Source organism: Oxyura jamaicensis, chromosome 2, assembly GCF_011077185.1.
Source record: "Oxyura jamaicensis isolate SHBP4307 breed ruddy duck chromosome 2, BPBGC_Ojam_1.0, whole genome shotgun sequence".
Lineage (NCBI taxonomy): Eukaryota > Metazoa > Chordata > Aves > Anseriformes > Anatidae > Oxyura > Oxyura jamaicensis.
This window is the reverse complement of record NC_048894.1, coordinates 60,954,710-60,981,673: the sequence shown is the minus strand read 5'-3', so window position 1 is coordinate 60,981,673 and position 26,964 is coordinate 60,954,710. Positions and strand designations below refer to the sequence as shown.

Here is a 26,964-nt window from a genome sequence, read left to right as displayed (position 1 = left end):
GTGGACAAGCCACTGCTTGAAGACTGAAGACTCTTGTTTTCTCTGTCTTAAAAACAAATGGAGATGACAAAAATCTTTTCAGTGTTTAACTTGAGCACCTGACTTTAGACAGCTAAATGAAATCGAAGTCCCCTTTTCCCTGCCCATCAACCTGTGAGCTGTTAAGTGTGGTGAAATCATAGCTGGTGTAGGAAGACACTCATTTATTTTGTCTCCGTTTGCATTGAAAGCAAGGAAGGTATTCAGTCTGATGTTCAATGCAACCCTGGAACATCCATGGGAAAACCCACAAGTAAGATTCGCTTCAGTGAAGTAACTCTGGGGAATGAAGCTTTTTTGGAAATGCATCAGGTACTGGAAGCTGTAATAACACTTCCAGCCTTCTCATATATTGGTAAATTTGGGTACATGTCTGTGTAGAGTCTTTGGTACAATTCTTGCTTAGAGGCCACAATCTGAACTCCTTTCAAAGTAGAAGTTCTACTGTTAGTTGAGACAACTGTGTTGCTCACTGTGAATAACTGCACTGGAATTCAATTATATCATCATGTTGCATTTTAATCTCAATGCAATCTCGCTCTTGATTGAGAGGAAACATACAACAGGTAATGCTAAATAACAATAGCCAGAATTATTTCTATTTGAAACAACATAAGACTGCAATGAAGAAGGAGAGAAAGAGTTGTATTTTAAGCCTCTCAGATACATAAGGGAAAGTGCATAAATTCAGTGCACAACTGAATTGTTGTCACAAACAAGACAACAGAACAACAGTGAAAGCAGTAACAATAGCAACAGTTGTAGTACACTCAGCTTGAATCTGGTCCCTTTGCTAAAAATGTTTCCTGGCTGGTCAAAAGAGACAGTCTGTGAAAGTCTAAAAAAATCAAAGCTCTTTATATCAAGCTCTTTTAACTGGAATTTAAACCAGAAAATTAAATTTATATGTATTTCTCACACACACCTTACAGATCAGAAAAGGGGTAAATAAAAGGACTTTTAAAATTTTTTAACAGGTTTAAATTTTTAACAACAAGAAGAAAATGATAAGCTCCAACCTGTACGGCTTGATCCAGTTGTTAGTGCAATGGAATAGTTGCAGGCTAGTGCTTCTGCATCTCTGCTCTGCCACAGACCCGAAGCCTGAAAAACTGGAGGACACGAACTGGTCGTCTTTGCTTTCCACCTCCATTATTTATATATTTATTTATTTTAAGATACCAGGAAGGACAAGGCGAGGCTGTTTGCCAAGAAAGTGGTGTTTAAGTTGACAGTTCGGATGGATGGATGTTTGCTTAGCCTCCAGGCGAAGGGAAAGTAGAAATCAGGACCAGTCTAGTTTTTAACAACAGGAACTGTAGAAAATGACAGGATGGGAAAGGGAGGGTAGAGGAGCAAGAGCAGCGATAACCTAAACAGGAGGGGGGAAAAATAATAAATAAAATAAAAAACAGCCACAAGTTGTTTTGGTTGCTTCCCTTTCCAAGAAATATATTGCTGTCCCTTTAACTTGGTATGCCTCATTGGCACATGTGCCAGGGGAAGGATTACACTTTACTAAGGAAGTAATGCAAACTTGTCTTCGTTTGGTTACCATGGATATGGTACTATGTGAGACAAAGCCTCCCATTTGCATTGCAAACAACCAGGAGCAATGAAGGACACCGAAGTTGATATTCTGGCCACAGAGTATCCCTGGTACTTCCACGTGAATGATCACAAGGAAAATGACCACAGCTTTGGGCCTGCACTTGATACCATGAAAACAAGGGAAGTGATGCTGCACTTCCAGTCAGGCAGAAGCAGAATCACACACACACCTACAGAACGAACGGTGCTCCTTGTGCTACCTCATCTGAAATAGCTAACTGATAGGTATGGCAATCATTTAGCTTTCCAGCTTTTTCCCATGGGGAATGAGAGCTGAATCAATATGTTGGCAAACTGGAATAAGTGATTTTCACAGAATAGAAAGTGGCTAGGTCATATAATTGCTGGGCTTTTACACAGTAGCTTTTATCTATTTGAGTGTCCTCTTCATTCTGCAGAAGTACTACATAAACTACCTTAATTTTATACAAAATCCAGTTAAATGAGTGAGAAGAACAGTCCCTTAAACAGACCTAGTGGGAACCAGTGCAGCACAGTTAATAGCAAAGAGGGAAATTGTCTCGTTTCCCTAAAACAAATTGCAGATGATTGTTTGTCTATTAGATTGCTAGATTGTCAGTAATTCTTTTTTATTGCTTTAAGCTCTGGCAGATATATAGTCACACATCATTTTTATTTCAACTGACATGGAATACAAACAGTATGACCCTGTTTCTATGGATAGAAATGGCCAAATTGTCATTGGTCTGTGTTAAAAAAGAACTGGATCCCAAACAGTGAGCCCAGATCCATGAATTGAGGGTTTTCTCTCCAAGGAAACTTAGCCATGGATTAACTGGAACAATAGATCAAACATTTGGCACAAACACTACTTCGTCCCTGAGCACTGAATGGGGCATCCAGGCACATCTCTGGTGGGGCTGTGGCAGCTATACTACACCAGGATACTCTTTTTGGCTCCCCAGTTCAGGACAGCTGCCCGTGGCCACCAGCACTAGGTAATCAGCTTTTCTGTGATATAGAGGACACAGACAGATCACTGTCTGTTCTCACACACCATTCTCTCTCTCTGTGTGTGTGTGTGCACAGTTAGGACCACCTATCTTTTGGTTGCCCAACAGAGGGTCCACAAAACAATAGCTGTGCACCAGTACAATCCCAGTCACTTCTGTGGGTTTGTTTCCTGCTGGTGTCAGTGAGCATAAGCAGAATCAGCCCCAGATGTGTTTGCCTTTTCCCTTTCCACTAAAACAAGCTGCTGGCACCATGCCTAGCCCTGCATGCATTTTCTGAAATCGTGCTCTCAGAAAGCCCAAGTCCACTGCTGTTGTGTCTGAACAAACACTGTGAGCAAAGAATGGGAAGCTTTGCAAAAGGATTTTGTTACCTCCTGCCAACAACCACCAAAGGGACAGAGTCCTTCAGGGAATGTGATGCTGGGGAGAAGGACAGGGAAGCAGGCAAGTGTTAAACACAGGAATAATTCCCCACCATTGAGGTTTCTGTGTGAGTACCATTAGACTTTACATGCATGATCTTCAGTCTTTTCTTACCTTTTGAGAGCACACAACAGGGAAATAAGGCCCAAACCCAAATCCTGCTCTTTCTTCCTCCCTCTCCAAGGCAGCCAAGGAAGCAGGTCAAGAAGGGAGAGAGAGGAGGGACTTGAAATGGCAGTAAATACCTGGACTTGCAGCTCTCTCCGCATGTCTCTGACAGCTCTCCAGGGCTTCCCAGCCCTTGGGCACCCCTTGAAGTGGTGCAGAGTAGGGAGGACACGTTGCCCTCACCCATCGTCTGGTCTCAGTACTCTTCCAGATGCACCCTGCAACAGCAACAGGAAAGGCGTGGAAAACCATGGGACCAGCCTGTCTTTTCAGACCAAAGCAGGTGCAAACCCTGATCATACATAGGTCTCCTGAAAAACTGAACTTAGTATTTCACTTACTTTTAGTCCTAGCTTCCTGCTTTCCAGGCTCCTTTCCTTCCTCTGCATCAAAACTGATTAGGAAAGGTTTCTTGGCATTTCTTTAAACATTAATGCACTGGCAAGCAAAAATGCAATGAGGCAGGCTGGATGGCAAATCTCTTAAAAGACAAAAGTACTCAGAGCACGTAATCTTATAAAGCGCTGTTTTCTTTAAAATCTGAAAGTAAGTTTGGGCTCAGCTCTTCAATCAATAGATCTGTTCCCTCTGTGTGTTCAGTCCTCCCTGTTTATTTTGGTTTAAAAAAGAAAATGTAGTTTAAAGTTGTTTTAATTCTATTAATCTTGCATAACTACTACATGGATGGGAAAACTGGTGTTCTTTCCTCCCCACATCAGCATGATTGTAAATTCTATATGAAAATGCTGAATCTATAAATGGCAGATATCCTGCTATTTCCACTGGTTTCAAGGGAGTTACAGACAGATATCCCAGAAGAGGTAAATGGCCTGCTATTTTTATTTTCAGCATTGTCAAAGCCAGAAATAACTCACCCTGACTCTTACGGACAAGGCTAAATTTGCAGAACTGGAATTTAGAACAGGTTTTTTTCTTCTTCTTGATAAAACTAGGATCTTCAAGTCATAAAGGATATATCACTAGTTAAGTGACTCAGCCCTTGCAATGTCATTCTTACAGGACTCTTTTCAAAGTATAGCATCAGTGCAAATTATTTTTACATTCATTGCTATTTATAACAATAGAGTTCAAGAGAGCTCTGGTTCTCACCAGCCCTTATGTTCCTTCTCCACTCTTATATATGAGCTTGGACTTATTTGATTTGAACGACTGTTCACACAGCCAGTACTGATGATGTGATGGATATGCCTTTCACTAGTGTCTCAGTAGCATCCTAGCACAAAGAAGCAGGCACTGATTCTACTTCTTTGCAACTTTTCATTACCAATTCTGACATACTCAGTATTACAATGGGTTTGGACAGTATTAGATTAGTCCACAAGCAGTCTGATTGACATCAGTCGGAAGCCAGCATGCTCACCACACACCAACATGTGGGGAAAGAAATCAGATGAGGCTAACCTCCTCCCTCAGGTGCAAGAAGGAAATCTCCGGTTGGAGGCACTACATGCTCACCGGAATTCCTCTGACTAGTATTTAACCATAATTGTTCCCCTCTTTCTCTTCAGGACAAAGCTTCAACTGGTTTTACTTGTACATGGAAGTAGACACGTTTTGCCCCAAATTACTCCCGATTTACCTGAGAGCCAATTCAGGTCTAGTTCTGAGCCTACAAAATTCAATTGAAAATTACCCATTCAGAACTTGGTTGAAACTTTGTCCATACCAGACTCTGCTAGCCCTCATGAACACTGATTTTACCCATCTGTGTACTGACACAGGAAACCCTGAGGGCAAGGCTTTTGCTTTTCTGTGTTGATAAGCGTACACTTTGCATACTAGGGGAAGGTAGGAGTGGGACTGTAAGCATATGCAATATGTTGTAGGCAAGATTTTTTGTCCCTTATGCAAACAGGCATGGCATATAAACAATTGCTAATCCTATCTCAATGTCTGAAAAAACAAAGCGTATAGTCAAAAAGTCAATAACTTAATCTGGCTTTATACAGACCAGTAAAACTACATGGCTCAATATCTTAGACTCTAGTGTCATTAGACATTCTATATTTAATTACTCAGTGACATAAGCTTCAAGCTTCAGCAACTGGTAATGGGGTTGTCCCACAAAAATAGGGTAATCCACCAAAGATGGATTTTTTCTTCCCTCTTCATTCGATACACTTACACACAGTAAAATAACAGAAAATGAATGTCGTCCTCCAAAGACGCTTCTATTGGCATCACCCTTCTGCCAACAGTGCTTAGCTGAGGTAGCCTTACATTACAAATACAGCTTCAAAAAAAGAATAAGGGAAAGTAAATAAGGCTTACCTGTGCCAGTACAGATAATGCATGCTCTAACACTTATTCAGAAGCCAGAAAACAGATAGGTGAGGCTCTCCAGCAGGCTCTCCCATAACAGCTCAACAGCTCTGAAAATCCATTGCAGCCTTCGTTGCTCCTAAAAGAGAGAGGGCAAACATTTGCATAACCTGGGCTGATATTTTCATAATCCCCACCCATTCACACCAAAAATAAACCTGTTTTTTGAATACATTTTGTGTTACATAAGTGTTCTTTAAAACAGATGTGTTCAGGAAGTTTTGCACAGTTGAGATTTTCCTTAAAGCCATGTGGGAAGTTGACTTGGTGCAGATTTTAGGGTCAGTGAGATGTGTTGTGAGGGCTGTTGCCCTGCTGATGCCACAAGCAAACCTGGATGTGCATGGGGTTGTACGTGAACACAAAAACTCCTGGGCAGTCTTTGCAGTGAGGCTAAGACAGGCTGCGAAGAGGTCCCAACAGCATCTAAAACTGGCCTGGCTTAGCACGGTCAGCCCACACCATCTCCTATAGGTGTGAAGGTTCAGATGCCCCTGGGAAGCCAACCTACCCCAGGCAGGTGTCAGTCAAGTGCCAGGGGATGGTGGCAGCCACAGAGTTCATCAGAGAAATAAAAATTCCTGGTGCCTTCACAGCCCATGGAAATGGCACAGAGTGCTCTCCAACATCAATCCCAAGAACAAACAAGACTTTTAAAACAGACAAGCTAACAAAAACAAACTAAGCACTTGAAATCTAATGAAAATAACACAGCCAAAGCCTACAAAGCTGCTTTCATCAGACTTGAAAAAAGTAAATAAACAGCCTGACAAACAACCCAAATCCAACCTTGCAAAGCTACTTTCAGCAGCACAATATTACCAAATGCACAACTGCTACGGGATGTGCCATTTCATCTGGGGGCAGATTTGATAGTTCAAGGCCACTTTGAATAGCCCCAGAACACCAGAGATGTGAATACTGAACAGAGCAGCCAACATGGATACCACCTTGGACAAATTTTATATCCATAGCCTGGCTCAGGCACTGACTTCTACTAAGTATTTTGGACACGTAATTTGATTTCTTTGTCTCTACACTGTACTCTCTATAACAAAAGGATTCTGGTAACCTGGCACATATATTCTGGTGTATTAAAGTACACATAACACTTTATACATTAGTGTTTTATATTACAGAAACACAGAATCACAGAATCTAGGTTAGAAGAGACCTCCAAGATCATCTAGTCCAACCTCTGACCTAACACTAACAAATCCTCCACTAAACCATATCACTAAGCTCTACATCTAAACGTCTTTTAAAGACCTACAGGGATGGTGACTCAACCACCTCCCTGGGCAGCCTATTCCAATGTTTAACAACACTTTCATCTATGCAAACACATGCTACAAACTCAGAAAGTAAAATTTGTGAGGGAAAAGGTGCCTTCAAGCAGCCATTCAGCCAGGAAACCTGACCATAAAAAGTCTTCATAATTTTCCCCTCCACATGTACTGAAAGCTCAAAGTTCATAGTGGGTGGGCTTTGTGAAATAGCCAGGTCATGAAAGTATAGTCAAGTAGATTAATTAAACCAATACCAAGAGTAGAAAAATCAAGATCAAAGGAATATCTAGTAATCTAACCTGAAGGTCTGCAAGAGCTCCTGGAGAGAAGTTAGTTACTGTGCTTGAATTCAAATAAATGACACTTGCTTTCATTAACTGTACTTTCTCCTTCCCCCTTTCTTCTTCCGAGTCTTCTATGCTTTTTGGCTTCCCACCTTGTCAGTAAGAAAACCCCAAACACAGACGACTGGTGTTGTGTCTGTGAGTAACTTCAGTCCATTTGCTATCTATCACTCTCACTGAGGATAGATGTGCAAAACTAGAACTAATAGAACCACAGCAGAGCTGCACTGAGCTTCATCAAGCTCCTGGTGTACAGTGTTAACTAGTTTGCACTATTGCATGGCATTTTACCAGAGGTAAACTAGTTTCACAGTATTAGTTGGTATTACTGCAGCAAGGTGTCCAGCAGAGCCTACAGGGATGTCCCAATGCAAGTTGTGTGGCATGATGTTCACATAACACATTCACCCTTGCAACTTGGAGGCTATAGTACAATCAATTCTGTGCAAAAATTGAAGCAAACTCATCCTCACAAGTTTATTATGTTACAATTTTCTCGATTGAAATCCCAGCCTCTTTAAGAGCAAAAATATCACCAGCCTGGATTAGCAATTTGTCTGCACCTGTCTTCCTTTATTTTCAGGGCATTCAGTGGACTGTTCTACTAAAGATAAAAAACTGAGAAAAAAATAAGCTTAAAAGGCTAACAGCAATACACCATTTTTTCCAGTGCTCTTTAACCAAGTCAGACACTGTACCCTAATATTTTTGCCACAGACAAGATAAAGTAATTTATCATTACCATGAGCATAATTTAGTGAACATAAAAAAAAATCTTCTGTGATGATTTTCATCAGGGCTCAGAAAGTGGGGTTTAAAGACATCTCACTCTCCAGTATGTACCCCATTGAGTCAAATGGTATTCTCAGTTTTCTCTCTGAACACCAAACTTTCCCTATATACAAAATCCTTCATTTTCTTTCTTAGATTTCTGATCTTTCCACCATTTTTATTTAAAACTTTCCCCTTCCCTGCTCCAAAAATGCCAACTAAAGTTTTACAATCTCTTTTAAACCCATTAAATATTTCTATTTAAATAATACCAAAACAACTACTTTTAAATGTTATCATTTAGATTTGAAAATATGTATTTTAATAAACTCAATTTCTATGTAAAAAAGATGTTTTGGAGTAGAAAAGACAAAAACATTGTGATGAAAACGCTATAATGGGACCTTCTGTACAAGTCCAAAAGAAAGTCTGTCTTAAAGAATTTCAGGTCAAGAGCTGATCAAGATGAACTATTTCTATTACACATTCTTGTTTTGGCAGACCAACATTTTTGATGAGGAAAACATCATAAATAAATAAATAAATGTTCTAATCAGCTTTATATCTAATTCCTTTCCCTTCTTCAGTTCTCTTCATCTCAGATTACTTTGAGGACAGTCATGTCCTGTCACAGAATCACAGAATCACCTAGGTTGTCAGAAGTCATGGCTTTGTCTCAGTAAGAAGTGGTAAAAGTTTCTGATAAACAGTATGATCAGGATGTTTGCCAAGTAGTGGTAAACTGCTTCTCAGGTTTGTAGGCAAATGTTCTGTTTTCTCTGGGAAACCACAGCACATTCACATCCTTCTCTCCATGTATTCTTTCACGTTTTATGAAGAAAGCCTTGGCTGTCGCTTGAGAGTAGATGTACTTGGTTGTGGCACTATGTTCACGACAAACGGCACATACCTGTTGCATTAGCTCCATATGAGCAGAAGAGAGGACTATTCCAAAAGCTGTTCTTAAATGGTTGCTCATTCATTACCAGAGGCATTCAGTCTCTACTGTTACAAAGGATGTGGGATTGCACCAACAAATCTGAGCTTACATTTTCAGTAGAAAGAGTGGTTTTGTGCAAACAAAATAATAGCCAAATTTCCTTCTTCACATCAATGCTACCCCACTGATTTCAGACTCTAGACTCTGAAGCAGCAAAGCATGTGCTCAGAATGAAGCACAGCATGAACTGTTATCCTGATAAAGACAGAGTTGCAAGTGAAATTAAGCAGAGGCTGAAGTATTATCTTGATGCTGGACTTATCCTTTCAGCTGTAGATTTTCTGTCAACTTTTTTGCAATGACCTTTTTAATCTTCCTGATCTCTTGCAAAAATATCAGATAGCTCAGCTTCTTCGTCAGAGATTTAAAACCACAGAAGGCTTCTGTACAAATAAAAAAATAAGAGTTTGGCTGATGACCTGTGACACCGAAGTGAAACTATTTCTCTCAGAGCTATTCCTAGAATACCAGAGGAAAAAAATCAATGGGACAGTCATTAATAAGGAGAGATTTGCATGCGTCTGTATGGGCTTGTACAGGAAGTGTACAAAATTATAGAAAAGTGCTGAAAATATATTTTTCCAGTATTCTCTGTGAAGTTAGCCAGGATCAAGACAAAGAACAAATCTGGATGGGGAAACAACTAATAGCTGTTCTCCTGAAACTTATGACACAAGAAGCCCATTCTGGGCTCTTGCCATTTATTTTTTGTCCCCTTTCTGTCACATGGGAGACTCTAAGTCAGAGTGCTAAAGACAGTTTGGGATTTTTTGGGGGGAAACAACATTTAAATGTCTGGGGCCCTGCCCTGTCCTGTGACTGACTACATGCTCCCTGGAGACAGCTGGTTGGAAAATTTGTGAAGAATTTTCTTTCCCCAGTGAAAAATATGTTGAAACTGAGATTCTTATGTGAATGAAGCTTTCACAAGCTGGAGTATATTTTTAATGTGATTTTTTTTTTAAAAAAAAATTGTCTTTAAACAAGCACATTTAGAAAGACACTCCAGTGTTTTCCCATCTTGTTTTCCCACTCTGCTACAGTGTTCAAATGTGGAACATTGCTCCACAACCAGAAAAAGTGTTGGGGAAAAAAAAAAAAAAAAAAAAAACAAACAACTTTTTTTCCTTGACTATTTTCAGACCTTTATCAATAACAAAACTCAGCCAACACCAGCACCCGGAATAGTACAGTTGTGACTAGAAAATGGTACCTGTGACTTTAAGGACCATTTCAAAACTAGCATAATCCAGGAAATCTATTTGGCCATCATTTTCTAATTCTACATGCTTGAACATGAAATAATGTCACTATCCACTATCAAAGCAAAGTTGTTTTTTTATTGTCATTCACTAAGTCCTGTTTATATTCCCAAGTAGATAGAAAATGACATTTTATAAACATGACTCAAACCATGAACTTTTTGGATCCTATAGAAAGATCAGAAAGACAGACTCTATTAGTAAGTGCAGAATTATGTTTTTCCTTCAAAATCCATCTTATGTACAAAAAAAAAAAAAAAAAAAAAAAAAAAAATAAAATGGCTTTCCTATCACTTATTTGATCTATTTTTATCTTTGCTATGAGAGCATCCATTAATTTTAAGGAGCCAGTGCTACAGGGGTGGGTGTCACAGTTAGAATATATTGTACAGGAATATATATATATATTTCCTTTAGTAATTAAGCATTTGTGATATCCTTTCTAATACTGACTGGGTCTGTATCTTTTTTGTACTGAAGACAGCTGGCAATCTTCTCACATACAGCATCTCTGAAGTATCCCAGTTCCTCTTAGAAGAGGGCTGCTAATACATTGAGAGCTCAGGGCAACATCATTTGGACACAAACATTTATGAAAAGGCATGGATAATACTTGATTAATTGAACAGATGTGCAAATTTCCACCACCAGAGGTCATTTTCACCCTAGGATGAACTAAAAGGACTCTCAAAAAGCTGTCCTTTTATCTAAGGGAACATCTTAAACAATGGTCCCAATGCCCCAGATATTCCTCATCAAAACAAGTAATCTGGGATGAATTATAAAGAATATTAAAAAGCTTAAGAAATTGATCTTAACTTGATCAAACAAATTCAGTCTGTGCTGTGAAATATCAACAAAATCCCAGCTTTCACATTTCACATTTTTTGTGCATATGGGATTGGTCAGTTTAAGCAACCCTGATGGCCTGAATATTTTTCCTGAGAAATTGTATTTGTCTGGAAAAAAAATTGCCAATGCAACAATAATACATCTTATAAGTCTCTGTAAAAACACAGTGGGTAAATGTGAGCCATCTGTTTTTCCCCCCTTTCTTCCTCATGTCTACCAGCATCATCTGTATCTCCTTTCCCAGAAGGCTGAATCCTACCCTTGTGTGTGCTGCCTAAATGGCATGCCTGGAACTGAAGGGCACTTCTAACATATCACCCATGTATGCTAGGATACATGCATGTATGCCATTCATGCTGATATCAAACTGTGAACTAATACTAACATTTGAATATTAGGAAGGGGAGCACAATTTAGATCTTTAGCTGTAGCAAAACAAACAAACAAACAAAAAGAGTTTCTATTTATAAATTGGGAATTAAAAAAAAGTTGAAAATTAAGAAATGTCTGTAAGGTACATATATGGCATGAACATGAGAAGGCATTAAACTATTGCACTGCAATAAATTAAAAATAGGAAGAAAAGGAACTTTGAGTAAAATATGCAATCATCCAAAATGAATGCTGTGAGTAACACAATTCAGATAACAAGCAGAAGTTTGTAAGAGGAGAGCTGTTAGTAACTAACCTTCATACACTCATAGAGTGAAAAACACTTGTGCTGGATGTCATAGAGTTTTGTTCATTTGGGTTCCCTCGACATTTCACAGGTGCCAGGGTGTTTAGAATAACATCTCCCACTACGTTGTCACACTGCCATTAAAAACACTTGCACTTGCTGGCCAAATACCTCTCTACTATTTAATTCTTTACTGAAACTAGGAGTGTCCACTATGGACATATTGTACTCTCTGCTGAAGAAACACGGTAAAACAAACAAACAACAACAACAACAACAAAAAACAGTATTGTTTAATATTCCCATAGAGTTTATCATCTGTAACTTCACACGATTTTTGGGCCCCGCCCCAAAATGAGGCCAGGATCCCACGGCATTAGATACTGCACAAATGTTAGAAGCATGTCATCTTCTAAATGTGCAGAAATCATTACAACTCAAATGAAATAATTTTATACTTCATTTGGAGTTCTAGAACATTTTTCTAGCAAGATACATGAATTTCTCAAACTGACAGATCAATTGTCGATGCCTCTCACACTCAGCATTTTAGTGAACTTTCCACCTCAAAACTACCATGGGACCAGATGACGCATGTGAAACTGTGGAGATGAGCCTGCTTCATCTGTCTGGTGTTTTGAGAAGGCCAATATATGTCAATTTGTTATAAAACAGTCCCAGGGTAGAAAGTCAGTTCCAAGCTGGACTGTGGACAGGCTGATGTCTTGTACAATAACAAGCTCAGCAAAATGAGCTTGAGTTTGATCCAAGGTACCTTAAAGACAATGGGAAAACTCTGAATTAGGCTCAGTGACAAAGATATCAAAAAAAGGTTTTATTTATAAACGATATGAAGATTGTTTCTGAGGTATTTGGGGCATCAGGAAAGAGGGAGGAAAGGATGCAAAATTCTTCTTGCTTGGCAATCACTATACAGGAATTAATGCTTGGAAAAGCAATAATATCCATATTTCTCCTTGTTTTACACCAAGGACTGAAACGGGAGTTGAAGGAGATTAATTACTTTGCCTGCTAATCAATGCAAAGACATATTTTTCTGCTCCTCCATCTCATAATTTTTATTTCATCTAGTTTGTTTTTTTTTAGGGTTGCCAGATGTCCCAGTTTCACTGGGACAATCCTGGTTTTTGAAGGTACATCCCATCTGCTCTTGAAAATATTTCTGTTCACTGCTCTCTTGTTGATTGTGTGCTTTTAGAGCATCCAGCCAGCAAAAGACTGCAGGAGAGAAGCTGATAAATTATTATCAAACTATAAAAAGCTGCCCATATTTCCCTAATGCTGAAAATTAATTCTGTAGGGAGAGTTTTTTGCAAAATGTAAACGGTCAACATGGCACACAAGAAATTATGATTACTCGTCCCACCACTGTTCGGAGATCACCCCTTATGTCTATACATTTCAAAATGGAAGCAGGGCTTCTGCACTTCCTGGGCTGCTTGAGCTCCCACTGCAGAGGAAGCCCTGGGCTTTCTGATTGTACAAGTCAAGAAAATGGATCCTCTAAAACCAGAGCAGGGGGAGACGAGCACGAGGACGTTGTAGGAAAATCTCCCACCAAGAGCTGAAGCTGGATGTATGGGCAGTGAGGTGACTGGCCAGGTGGCTACACTGCATCTCTGACCCAAAGAAAGTCCTCCCAGGGAAGGAAGCTACAGCCCAATTAGATCAAAGTATCTAGAGAAAGAGGAGGCTCACTCCTGCACTTTCAGCTCCAGATCCTTTTCACAGCTACCAGTTCTCATGAATATATCATGACTGTAACAAATATACCGTGATATTCTTCCTAGGGCTCCAACTACTGAAGTCATGTGGATCTTTAAGAATCAAAGCTGTTTAAGAAGAGAAAGTGAGTTTGCAGTCCTCATATATATATATAACTTGCAAAAGCCAACTGTGAAAGGACAAAAGAAAAGCATGCCAAGTCAGGTATTTTTATTTCCCTTTTCATAGTGTTCTTCTGAGGCTTGACTCATCATTTCTGAACAGTTGGGGAGAACAGAAAATCAAGGTAAAGAAAAAGTGATGATACCTCAATGGGAGGTCATCTTCCTCCAATGTGATGCCATGTTTGCAAGCAAACCCCATCATAATATCTCATTCCCTCTGACTTAACAACGTTCACACATCTACCCTGCTTTGTTCCAGCAAATGTATTGTTAAAAAGTTCCCTTGTCACAGACTGCAGAGAACTTGACCACTTCGCTGCAGGTTGTGCTGAATGTGGAAGTGTAAAACTTTCAAGAGTTAAGAATTATAACTCTTTACCTCTTCTTCTCAAAAATATGTGGAATTAGAAGGAAAAAAAATATATAGTTTTCACTGCTCTGCCAATATGAAAAAGAATTTCAGCTCTTTAAGAATTAGAAATATGGTAAATATATTTCAACTAGCACATGTAAAATACTGTTAGTATTTTAAATCAGTAAAATCAGTAATCAGTATAAACCTTTCTTTTTGAGTAACAGCACACTGAAATACCAAGCTTGTGGTGGGAGAGTGGGGTTACTTATCAGTAGAGCTCAAAAGAGAAAGAGTGTAATAACAAAAATTAAAACATCAGTACTGCCTACATGAAAACAAAAGGAAGATTACACCCATAATACTCAGAAATTATATGTAGATATTATATGTAGAATTATATGTAGTATATGTAGAAATTATATGTAGAAATTATATGTAGAAATCTAGAATGGATTCATTTACCCAAATGTAATATTCACAGTGTGGCTATCTCCAGCTGAACTTGAACCCAGAACTAGCTTCCTTGACAGTGGAGAGAAAAAAGCATTTCTAAGCATAAAATGGAGGTCATAGCTAGGCCAGGCAAATCAAAGCCTTGTTTCTCATGACAGACTACAAAGGGAACCAAACTCCCTAGCTCAAGCACAGAAAACTGCTCCAGACACCTGGCATGAGATGAGATGCACCACACACCTAGTGCTCTCATACAGATAGAGGAGGAACACCTGTTTTTAAAGAAAGAGTTTGGAAAGCCAGCATAGCACCCCATACTTATTCAGCATAACAAACCTGAATATTAAGCACAAAAAATGTATGAGAATGTTATTCTTCAGGGAAAAAAATATTTAGTGGGAGAATTACTTTATTTTTTTTCCTCTGTATTTCTAAATAATGAGAGAAAACTTTAGAAATGACCATTCTGCTTTTCTAGCTCCGCCTGTGACAGTCAGCTGCCACACCGGCCAACACTCTCCTTCTGCTTACCTGCAGTGGCCCTCTTCCTTGAATGAATGTCATGCCTCCAAACACAAGGTTGCAGAATTTTTTTTTTATTATTATTATTTTTTTATTGCATTGCAAGGTCCAGCTTTCAAGAAGGTGCTTTGCTAACTGTCTCCATCCCACTGCAGGGTTCTTAGAACAGCCCATGTTGTCACCATGTCTCTTTTGGCACTGCAGTCAGGGTCCTGGCCGCATCTGAGCTCATCCACAGCTGGAGCACGACTCACATGTCCTCCCAGCTTGGCTTCTCTCTTTGATGAAGTTCGGGGAAGAAGGCTCCCAGATGTGCTAAACAAGGCATGTGTTGCAGTGTTGCTGCATCAATGTGGAGTCCTTGCACGATGTGGTGTTTTTAGGGCAGCTCACAGCAGGCGGGTTGCAAGCTCACAGATTGCTAGCAACTGAACTTAGACAACAAAAATATGAAGTATGCTGGTGGACAAACATGAAGGCCAGGAGTTTCTCATAGGTGAATTTATACTCTGTAGCTGTGTGCAACCTACCTGAACTTGCTCTGTCCTCTCTGATGGCATACACAGTGCATCAGCTTAGCCAGTCATAGATGATAAGAAAAGTGACAACTGGTACAGTTAGGAGAGGTTTTGAGACCATTAGTGCCTATAAGTATGGTCCACATTGACAGATATTTTGAATGGGCTTATTTTTTAGAAGCTCTAAAACCCAATTTGTAAAATACACATTTTTAAAGCAAGGCACTATTCACAGAGATGGGGAGATACACCTCAGAGATCACAAGACAGGTAATTACTCCTTAGGATCTTAATTTACTCCATGTGTGGATTCAGCTGACCACAGTACTTGCTTCTGTTGTGTGTTTAACAGTAGACCTGTGCCTTCTGCAGTATATAGATGTTATAACGTTTATCGCCAGAAGCCTGTAGTTGAGTCAAAACATCTTAACCACTTACCACTAAGTGTTTTCATAATTCTTTCATCAATGCCAGCATTAGCAGTGCCACCATTTAACAAAAGATTAGCAGAAATTCTTCCTGGCTGATATACCCTGTGTTTCCAGTAAGGATGCCAGTCAGTTTTAGTTTGACATTTGTTCTATCTGAGCTAAAAAGATGTTAAATTAAATTTTAAAGCTTCAGTGATGCACTTCTAGGTGCATGGAACAAGCAAAGCATCTCATCACTTTTCACTTATTTCCACAGGGTGATTTTGTTCCTTTCATCAAAGAAGGAAAAGTTGCTTTTACTCAATAAGCAATCTCCAGTGTCACCCTTAAGTGGTTAAATTCTTCACAAACGAATGTGCATAAAGCTACTCTGTTTTTGGGTCCCTCAGAGTTGTCTTCTCCTGTTTGGTGAAATTAAAAAAAAAAAATAAAAAATTGCCCTACTATGTGCCTGGCAAGGATCAATGAGTAAGTACAAATAAACCTTACAGTATAGATACACTAGATCTGTCACTTCCAGGACAAATCCAGTTCATGCTGTGTTTACCACAAACATTGTCCATATGCATGCAGTCCATCTGATGTTGCTCAAGTACTATCCACTTCCTGGGCAGCACATGGGCAAGAATTTTTGTGCAGGAAACATGCTAGGGTCATATTTGTTATAAAATGAGTTCTGACAATTTGATTAGCTTACTCTGTGGCCCATGTCAGTTCAGCACTTCACTGCATGGTTGTACATGGAATTTAAATATCAAAATAAATGCCTTTTTCTGTCATTACTTTGTCCAACCTGGACACACAAAGATCAAGCAGAGTGTGAACATTAATTTATTCCAGAGACCAAAGAGGCTAAACTCAGTAGACCTCTGAACTACAAGCAACTGTTCAAAAAACAAGCACATCACCAGAGCGCTGTATGTTCTATGAACAGGTTAAAAAGCAATCAAGAAAGATCCAAAGACAATTCTGCCGCTAGGATAAATTAATTCAGAGGAGGTAAAACAATGCTGTTAAATAAGAAATGACTCAAACTTTCATCAGAAACAAATCTGATTACAGACCTTTCAGGAAGTGTAAAAAAAATGTATGTGATCGTTTTCTTTCCATTTCTTACCCTTATTTTCTCTAATTGTGATCAAGACAGGGAGGGCCAGTGCTAAAATATAAAAAAGAAAAAGTTACTCAAAATGTTCTAACTGTGACAGACTAAAGCATCAAAAACCTTGTGAAATACCTTTATTAAATATGTAAAGCTATTGTAAATAACACTTAAGTGGTTTACTGTGCTTGAAATGCAGCCTTTTATTTCTCAGACAAGATGAAACAGAATAAAAAAAAAAAAGAGAGAAGGAGAAATCACTACCAATCCTGCATTGCACATCTGGTACAAAGGCAGCCTTACAGTAAGGTATTTTGGCAAACCCAAGCATCAGTCCTAGCTATTGGTGATCCTGTGAGCTGCAAACCAGCACAGCATAGAAAAGAGATGAGGTGACCTGCTCCTGCTTTCTGCTCCCAAATTACTCAGCAGGCTGGGAGGAAGGTAAAAAGGCATAGCAGACATTGCAGCACTTGACTGCCTTTCCTCCTTTGATCACCAGATTACACTAATGATGGTTGTGTCACTGGACTCACAAAAGATTCACCCTCAGTGAAGAACAGGAGCCCACTAAAAGTGCTCTCCAGGGTGTTCTGCTTTGGGTCAGCCTTTGGTCTCCTGTGCTCTCAGCATGCCTTCACACATCTTTGGGACTCTTCTGACACTGCTCAGCCCTTACCATTTGTTTCTGCTGCAGAAACAAATCACTAATCACTATCCAAAATTAATCTAGTTATTTGAAGGGTATGGAGACTGCACATGACCCTTGGACAGTTGCGCTTAAGTTATTTCTGCAGTATTTTTATACACATGACCATCATAATATCTTATGGGCACCCCACAATCTCTAATGGCTTTATTTTTATGTATTCTATTTTCCCTGGGCAGGTGGACAATAAAGGATCAGAGAAGATAAATGATAGCTTCAGGGCACCTGGGAAGTCTGGAGCAGGGTAAGACTGCACACCATCCTTCCCAGGACCATAATCTTCCCTTTCTTTCTGAAGAACAGAGAATCTATTCTCAGAGGATAAAAAATAAAACCTATATGAGGGCTATTGTACGGAGCTGAGCATCCCAAAAATGAATAATTGCATTAATAGTTTTGCATAATGTGTTTCTGCACTAGCAGGACATTGCACCCCTTGCGCACATCACCAGATGCTGCGGGCAGTACCAGAGTGCCCTCATCATTGCTATGGATAGCTGAAGCTGTGCATGCTTTGGCTTTACACATGTAAACAACTTGTTTAGTGCAAAGTGGATATATTTTCTCTAAGGCAAATGAAACCATTTCAACTTCTGCCTATGACTTCACTGGAGATTTGAAAAATCAAGGAAACTCATTAAGACAATTAAATGATCTTTAAAAAATGAATCAGCTCAGCTCTGGTTTCCTGGATTTTAAGGCAGGGAGGCAACAACAGAATTATCTAATCTAATCATGACTTGAAAATAAATAAAAGGAGAGAAACTGAAATACTTGCTGACTCTGACAAAAAGAAACACAGGAACAGTGGCAAATAAGTACTGTGCCACTGCAGGGAAAAAAGGATTATGATTCTTGGTCTCTATCTGGACAGATTTCCAATTGTGTCATCCATGCTAATGGGATTGTCAGTAGATTAGTTATTGTAGTCTATAAGGTATTCAGTGACTGTAGCATCTGAACATATTCAGCATGGAGTATGGCATTTAAATCAAGGAGGGATGAACGAGAAAACTTTGAGGGCTACAAGCCTCTCCAGATATTTCAGAGAGAACTGTGTGGATTGCACTCCAGAGAAGTGTGTCAGATTACTAGTTTTTACACCACTTTCTCCCCCCTTAACACCCCACCCCCACCCCCCGCGTATATTCTTGTATTTTTTTTTTTTTTTTCTAATATGAAATAACCTCCTGTTTTTTCTAACAACTACTTCTTTACAGATACATACCCCTATATAGGTTTCAGTGAACAGGGTCAGCCAGGAGCCAATCTGTTGCCACTGTTTTTATGTAGGAAAAACAGATCTGTGAATACCATGCATCTAATGATTCAAATAGCTTTAGCAAGGCTCCTGAAGACTATGGTAGCAAGACACTTCAGAAAAAAGTTGAATTTCAGTTTTGGTTGAATTTTTAAAATTGAATATCAGTACCTAAAAAATAAAATATGCCCAAACTTCTGCTTCCATAAACAGAATTTGTAATTTTTCATGAAAAAGAAATCCCCTCAATAAAATTTGTTTTCCAAAGGAAAACACCCACACAAAATTTTAATCTAAAATATTCTTTTGTAGTAACAGAAGCCTGAATTTATTTTACAAGTTCAACAATCTGTAGTCAAATTTATCATTTTCATTCTATTCAAAAATCAATTGTTATAAAAAGGCATTTTCAAGAAAAGAGATTTTTGTGACCTCTAACACTGATAATGTTAGTTACTGTACACAGGTTTATGCTTTTGATTTTCAGTTCATAAAAGATTTTGGTGCTGACAATGAGCAACAGAGGCCAGACCCATTTATGAAACAGCTTTTGTTGCAATAACAGGATCTAGGAGTAGCAAAGAGCTTCTCATTTTTGCCACTGGCAGGGTGCTTCTTCAGCACTGATTATTTCAACATTTGCAGGTAAAGTAGAATATACTGACAAAAGCCTAATTCTGTTAGCAGAAAATACTGTCCCTTTCAGTGCTTACATATGTCATAAATCACTCCTTGACATGCCTATGCACAACAGTTACAACTCTGTTAATAAAAACTGTGTGGTATAGATTGACATGGGCATTCACTGACGTTATCAGCCAATTTTGCCTGCTGTGATACCTAGCTTGAGATAGCAACACTTGGGAAAGCACGAATGATTGAGTAGCATTATGCATTATCTATCCATCCCTGAAATGGGCTAGGAAGCCGATGTGAACACACATTTTAGAGTAAGCACCCTGTTGAGAGGTAGGAGCTACCATCCAGCAAAACTGCCTACAGACTTCTGAAGACACAGAAGAAACATCCACAAAACGTCTCACTGCAGCTGCAGTGAGCTCTAGTTGCAAATGGCACATACCTGCTGGCTCTCTGGTTGCCCTCCAGAGGAAAACTGCAAGTCAAACTGCAAACGGAGCTCTGCAGCCTCACTAGCTAAGCCCCATGCATGAACATGAATGCGACAACAGTGGTCCAGAAAGCTCTGCAGGTTCAACTTAAGATGTTAACACAGCCATATATTAGAAACATTATTTGCTTCAATCAAAATCATTCCCTGTGTGCAAGCATACAGACAGGGGTGAGTAATGCTGGTGTGAAATACGCAGTGTAGGAGATAGAGACACCCCCCTCCCCCCCCAAAAAATAAAAATAATAATAATAATAAAAATAAAACTTCACTATCACTGTCCAACACCTCATGTACCAATTTTATTTTGGTAAGTATTTTTCTTCCTAGTCTTTCCAACCATATCTTATGGCTCACCAAGAAAGAAGGGAGCCCAAGCCAATGTTCTGAATCATGAAGCCCAGTTTCAGGCCTTATTTAAATGGGTACCGCTGTTATTAACAAAGCTGCATCTGTTTTACCATTGCTGAATCTGACAAGCAATCTTAGGTTCAAAAGCCATTTCACTGTTCTTTATGTAGTCATAAAGACATTTATATTCTGGAACCAGTTTTCTTTCCTTTTTGCACAGCCATTAATATATTTTCTTTTTTGTTTCATCGCTGCCAAGTCTTGCACTGCTCCATGTGTGAATTTATGCAAATTTCAGAATGCGCTAATTCACATATTTGCAAATTGGCAAGTGATTGGCAAACATGTAAATGAGCTCATTTAGTTATTTCCCTCTTCCCCTAAACTTCAGCTTGGGATCATGATGCCCTTCTCCAAATTATGACAACGAGTAAACAGGCAACTGCCCCAAACCTGGCAGGTGTAGTCAGGGTTTGGGCAGGCGTATCCATGTACCAGGTTGAGTATGAGAAGGATGCTACAAAACAGGATGCTAGTGGACTGAGAAGGTGTCCAGATGTGGCAGGAGAATGTTGGAGGAATGCCCAGAACAATTGCAGTAAATGGGTGTGGATGTGGTTGTGTTTAGTGCAGTCGGGCCAGGGGTGGGAGTTGAGATGTTTGATGGTGTGAAGCAAAACTATTTGTGAGGGGTGCTAAGGGCTGGTTTCCCAGCAGGGAACAGCAGTTTGGAGCCTAGCTGTTGTCTCTGGATGATGGAGAGATAGCTTGACAGAAGAAGGTTATGGGATCGGGAGGTATGGTAAACAAGGCCATCTCTTGACACTCTTCTGCTACAGCCTAAGATGTTGCCATAAAATGGGCTCAGAGCTGGCAAGCAGGACATGAAGCTGTCTCACCTGTGGATCTCCCACTAGTTGGGGTTGCTCTCTTCCCCATCCAGGCTATACAGCTCCATGATCACCCATCACAAAAGCTCTTGGCAGCATCTGCTATGCTACTTTCAAAACTCCTCTTGCAGTGAGAGCACAACAAAGTGGTTGCACAGGGGCAAGCCATGCCAGATGCAGGGCAGTAGGCAGCCCTCTTGTTTGTCCTCACCACAAGCAGCTTTCTGCTTTTGCATGAAGGGCAATACCTTGTGGAGAAAATAAATATTATGCTACAGTTTCCCCATTTTCACAGCCCAGCAAGGTTAGGTGCAGAGTGAAATATAAGTGTGTCCTGCTGAGATGCCACACAAGAATTTCCAAGGTTTAGGGAAAGTTCTGGTTTTCTACCTTTATTTATCTGCAACAGAATATATTAAAAGCCCTATCACACTATCTGCTAAATTTGCTTTATAGTTTATGAGCTGAGAAGTTTCCAATGACTGCTTGCTCCAGTCAGCACCAGTTGTGCTGTTTCTTCTCAAAAACAACATATTTGTAGCAAGCTGCATCACCTCTAAGAATGACAGCTACCTTGCAAAACACCTTTAGTTATGGGTGACAAAATCAGCAGAGAGCAGACTCAAAAGGTTAAATAAAAACAATGCTGAGAAACTCAGGTGAGCGAAAAGAAAAGAAAAAAGAAAAGAAAAGAAAAGAAAAGAAAAGAAAAGAAAAGAAAAGAAAAGAAAAGAAAAGAAAAGAAAAGAAAAGAAAAGACGGAGAAAACATACAATTCATCTTCAAGTTATGTAGGGCATCTTGCCTTAGAATTAGCTTAATTAGCTTCATTACCTTGTTTCATATGGAAATATTGTAGGAACGGTATTCTTTCTGTGGCACTCAGGTAGTTAAATCCATACAATTTGCTTTTTGAAGCTTCGATTCTGCTGACTTTATTTCAAGCAATCAAAAGTATCTAATTTGCATTCACATTCACATTAGTGGTCCATATGTTAGCCCTGTTTAAAAGCTATATGCTGCATTCATTATGAAATACTTGGCTTCCTAGCTTTATCCTTTTGCTTTGAAATTATTGTGATAATATTGCAACTCTTCTATTTAGGCTATTCTCAAATACAAAGATTTTCTGTGTGATTTGATTCTTTTTCAAAATCTTCCAAGGATAGGGCTTTTTAATTTTTGTTTACAGTGTTACAGGAACTTGCAAATTGGTAAAATAACTCACTACCGTCATTTAATATGACAGTGTATTGTTCTTCATACCTAAATCTTCATTAAAATATCAGGATTTCGATCTGTCTTTGCATAAGATTTCAGACCACACACAGCGTCATGAAGTACATTCCCTTCAGAGTTCTTCATGCTACTCAGTGAATTGAGTCAGCCTCTTAAAACCAATAAAATTGGGTTGTGTTACATGATTTTTCTTAGCATTTCTTCTTCTTTGTGCAATACAGAGTAAGGCATTTCCTTTTTATACAGTTCATAGTACAAGTGCAATGGGAGATGAATGGACAGAAGAAAAAAATGAGTAACTGCCAGATAAAATGTCCTGCTTATGACCACATAATAGGACTGTGACAGAGACAAGAAATACATCTTTATTATAAATCTTTTAGGATGTCCTCCTCCACCTGGGAGAGATCACCTACACTGTACTGTGTCCTACCTCATCGAGTCATCACTTTTCCAGTAATTTCTATAATGCATGTGTTAAAGCCATCAGCAAAGCATCACTTCAGAGTTTTATGTATCTCACGGCTTGTTATTATTCACCAGCTTAAATGTTGTACATCTACTGCTCATGGTTTCAGAAAATAATCCTATTTCTTCCCACAGAGAACACTGAGAAGTGATTACCCTTGCAGATTGATTCTCATGTCCCTAAAAAATCAAAAGAGAAACTCCTTTCTCACCTGCACATTCACTGCTGAGTCTGACATCTGGAAAATCCATTCTCATTTCAGTCTTTGGAAGCTTTCTGAAGATCCTAGAAGGTGAAGAATAATGAGGTGTCTGCCATGAAATGAACATTACAGAATGATATTTTCTAAGTATGAGACAGCTATTCTAAGGTTAATGCAAAAAAAAAAAAAAAAAAAAAAAAAAAAAGTTCAAAGAGCCTTCATTAAAAAATTAGTGATCTGAAAAAAATTATATCCTTCATTGGCCTTAAATTTTTACATGAAATCTCTCTAAGCAAGTGTTTCTGGAATGGGTGGAAATGAAAGAGAAGGTTTATCATACTAATTGTTTCAGAGGTGTGGAATTTTAAATTATTAGGTTTTTGGTTGGAGACATCATTAATACATTTATATAGGATCTCTGAGAATAGATGGTCATTAACGGTCAGAGTTCGTTTACAGTTGATTCCAGAGTGCTATATCTCTCAGAACTGCAGCAGGTGTAAAACGATTAGTAGACACACAATTAACTGGAAGGAACCCAATACATCCAGTAACACAGCCATGAAAATCAGGCATTGAATTTTTGAGCAAGAAGGGTTGCATATGGCAGGAGCATGAACAGAATCCATTGTGTCATGATGACACCCACAGTGAAATAAATTCAAAGAATAAGCTCCAGATGCCACCTGGATATTAAGAAATTTTTGAAGATACACTGAATGTCCTATTCTGACCACGCATAAGTTTAGTATGAAATGTAAGATATCCAGGCATAAAACCTAAGGCACATAAGGGAATGGAAAATTACTACAGAGCCTTTCTGATCACTGTGGGCATACCTCTGGCACATATCTAGTTGAATTAAATACTGCCTTTTATTGGTGGAGTACTTCTCTGCATTTTTAAAAAACTGAGCTCTTTACAACACTTTAGTAGTGTAATAATACACGGTAAATTGCAGCTCACTTTCTAGAGGACTCTAAGTGAGGTAATAACAAATAATGATCCACAACTCACAAGTGAGGTTTTTTTTTACCAGTTCTTTCTGATGTATTATTTTAAGCACATCTTGCTAAGCTTTATGTAGAGTCAAAGAAATAAGGAGAAAGTTCACGTGCATAATAAATATATTGACTTTTTCTTAAGTCCAAAAGAATTCAGATCAGTGCTTAGTATTGCTTGACAATATGTTGGGAAAAACAACAACAGCAAAAACAACAACTCACAACACAGCAGTTCAGAGAGTATAGGTAGAAAGCCAAAGTTTCAGTGTTAAAATCAGACAAGCATCTTAAGCCAAACAACGTTAACTCTGAAGTAGTTAAAAAGAATATTATGCCAGGAAATGAGAACAAAATCAAATACTGATCAGTCAAGAAGGTACCCTACCTGCATTTCATTTGTACCTATATAATACCTCCTTGGGTTACAGTTATACTATCATGATCAGTCTTGAGAGAGACTCCCTTGAGGAGAACAAGAGATCTTTCAATTACAAGAATGAAAAGCCTACACGATGTCCAAGATGCTTCCCATTGCGCTGAAGTATGTTACTCACTGGTGGAAATACAGCTCTGAACATCTTGAAATAATTTATCCATAAAAGAGTGGGGCCACATTCTCTGCTGTGGTAAGTCAGTTCTACCAAAGAGATTAACACCTATAATTGCTATGGTTACTCTGAAGACAGTAGAGCAACACCGACTTAGTCCAGCTGAGATTCTTAGTCAATTTGTCTAGTTTTCTGACAGGTGTAGGTGAAATGTGATAACAAAATCAAAAGGGATTGTATATTTGCTGCATATGGGGTCTCATTTTTCCCTTAGCACATGCTCACCACTCCCATATGAAATTAAAAACAAAGAAAAAGAAAAACCATTAATGTCTGGGGAAAAAAATCCCCCAAACCACAAAACCAGAAGCTTCTTCACTCCACCTTACACACTCACTCGTTTCATGCAGTTATCTTAGCCAGAGGCAATGTCAATGTACAGGGAAAATAAATTAATATTTAAGTTAGGGGAGCTATTTACACACTAATATTTTTTTTTTTGAAGACAGGTATAATAGGGAAAATATATAAGAATATGCAAGTCAGCATATAAATCAATCTTCACTAACAAAGAAGCCATACAAATTTACAATGTTTTGCTTGTGTGGTAACTGGAGTATAGCAGCTACAGACTTCAAACTAGCTCAGGTTATATAAGAATTGACATATCTTTACATAGCCTTTAATGAGCCCTGGAAAAATTCACACAATCATTTAATTCTGTGTGCTTGTAAATGCACAACTCTTTACTCCCTTGAAGTGGAAATACTAAAGAGTCTTTTTTATGCTATTTTTTTTTTTTTTTTTTTTTTTTTTCACTGTGGTACTTCAAGTTTAGATGAAATCAAAGAGTGCAGTTTACTAGCTAGAATGCTGTTAACAGAAATATAAGGGAAATGCTCCAGGTTTGGACTATCTGAAAGAAATTCCCACCTGAATGTTTTTAATTTTTTTCTTGAAGTTTTAAGCCACTAGGTTGGGGTCAAAGTTGTCACCTGACTGTATGTTGTGGAAGTACTCTGGGGAGGACATAGTTTTCAGTGGTTGACTGAGTATCCTCATGTTCTCAACAGATCTAGTATTTTATTGTATAACTTCCACGTCACATGATATTCTCAGATGTCTTTAGATACTTTTCATTAGAACAACAAAATATCTACATCTACTTCAGGAATAATGTAATGTAAAATGTTCCCATAAAGTGGGAACTTTTCTATTCACTGTTCTTGAGCTAGGATTTTGCAAATTTTTCTTTTGCAGATTTTTCTTTTATTCAGGATTAAGCCACACTTCAGCAGGGTATTATTCTTCAGCATCAGTGTAGGGAGTTCCTACAGAAACCAAACTGAGAGTCCCTTAAACTCTTGAGGACTAACAATCCATAATTATTTCATAGAAGCACAAAGCATGCAAAGTATGGCAGTGTAGTCAACATCTTTTTCCAGGATTGTCCAAGTGATATGTAGTGTGCCTCATTTTTCACTGAAAATGTGAACTATGGACACCTTGTACAGTCTCTGCTGTAGGTAGGACTCATTTTCCTTCATTAAGTGGAGTGATTCATGTGTTTCTCTTGACAACTTTTGAACCATTTATACCACTAAGTCAAACCATCATTGTGACAAAGCCATAATGAGGAAACAATGATTCTGCCAGCCCCTATCACAGAAATTAGGGGAGAAATCTTACCTACTGGTTACTAGATGGGACGAACAAAGCTAGACAACTTAAAACAGCCTTCATTGTGCACCAATTCTAGAATGAAGGAAGTTCAAATGTAGCATAAAATCAGCTTCACATATCTATAATTCCTGAGCTTGAACTCCTTTAGATAAAGTTTAGAGCCTGCTCTCTGATGCCAGAGATATTATATCAGTCTTGAGTAGATCCATATTATTAAAAGGAATATAATATTATTATATGAAATACAATATAATCCATAATATTATTATATGTAAAATAATCATGAAATTATACTATTATCACCATTCCATAGTATTGAGTTTATACATTGTGTGAACAGTTCTTTGATTTACTGTCTGGCCTGCAGCTGCAGTAAACTTTATCCATTGGAAAACTTCTATTAGGAAACATCCAGTAGCCATAACATGCC

General features: G+C 38.6%; 1 protein-coding gene across 6 annotated transcripts in view; it reads right to left on the bottom strand.

The window, feature by feature from the left end:
• Nucleotides 1–5,614, bottom strand: part of ITPRID1 (ITPR interacting domain containing 1) — a 49,914-nt gene extending 44,300 nt beyond the window's left edge. For 2 of the 6 annotated variants that reach the window (XM_035316713.1, XM_035316714.1), the window contains exon 1: nt 1,059–1,328. In XM_035316713.1, coding sequence (XP_035172604.1) covers nt 1,059–1,192 — 134 coding nt within the window. In that variant the 5' untranslated portion in view covers nt 1,193–1,328. Of the gene's footprint in view, nt 1–1,058; nt 1,329–3,295; nt 3,437–5,510 lie in introns of those variants that run through there. The other 4 variants (XM_035316715.1, XM_035316717.1, XM_035316716.1 and 1 more) reach the window with 4 other exon arrangements.
• Between the last annotated feature and the right edge of the window lie 21,350 nt (nt 5,615–26,964).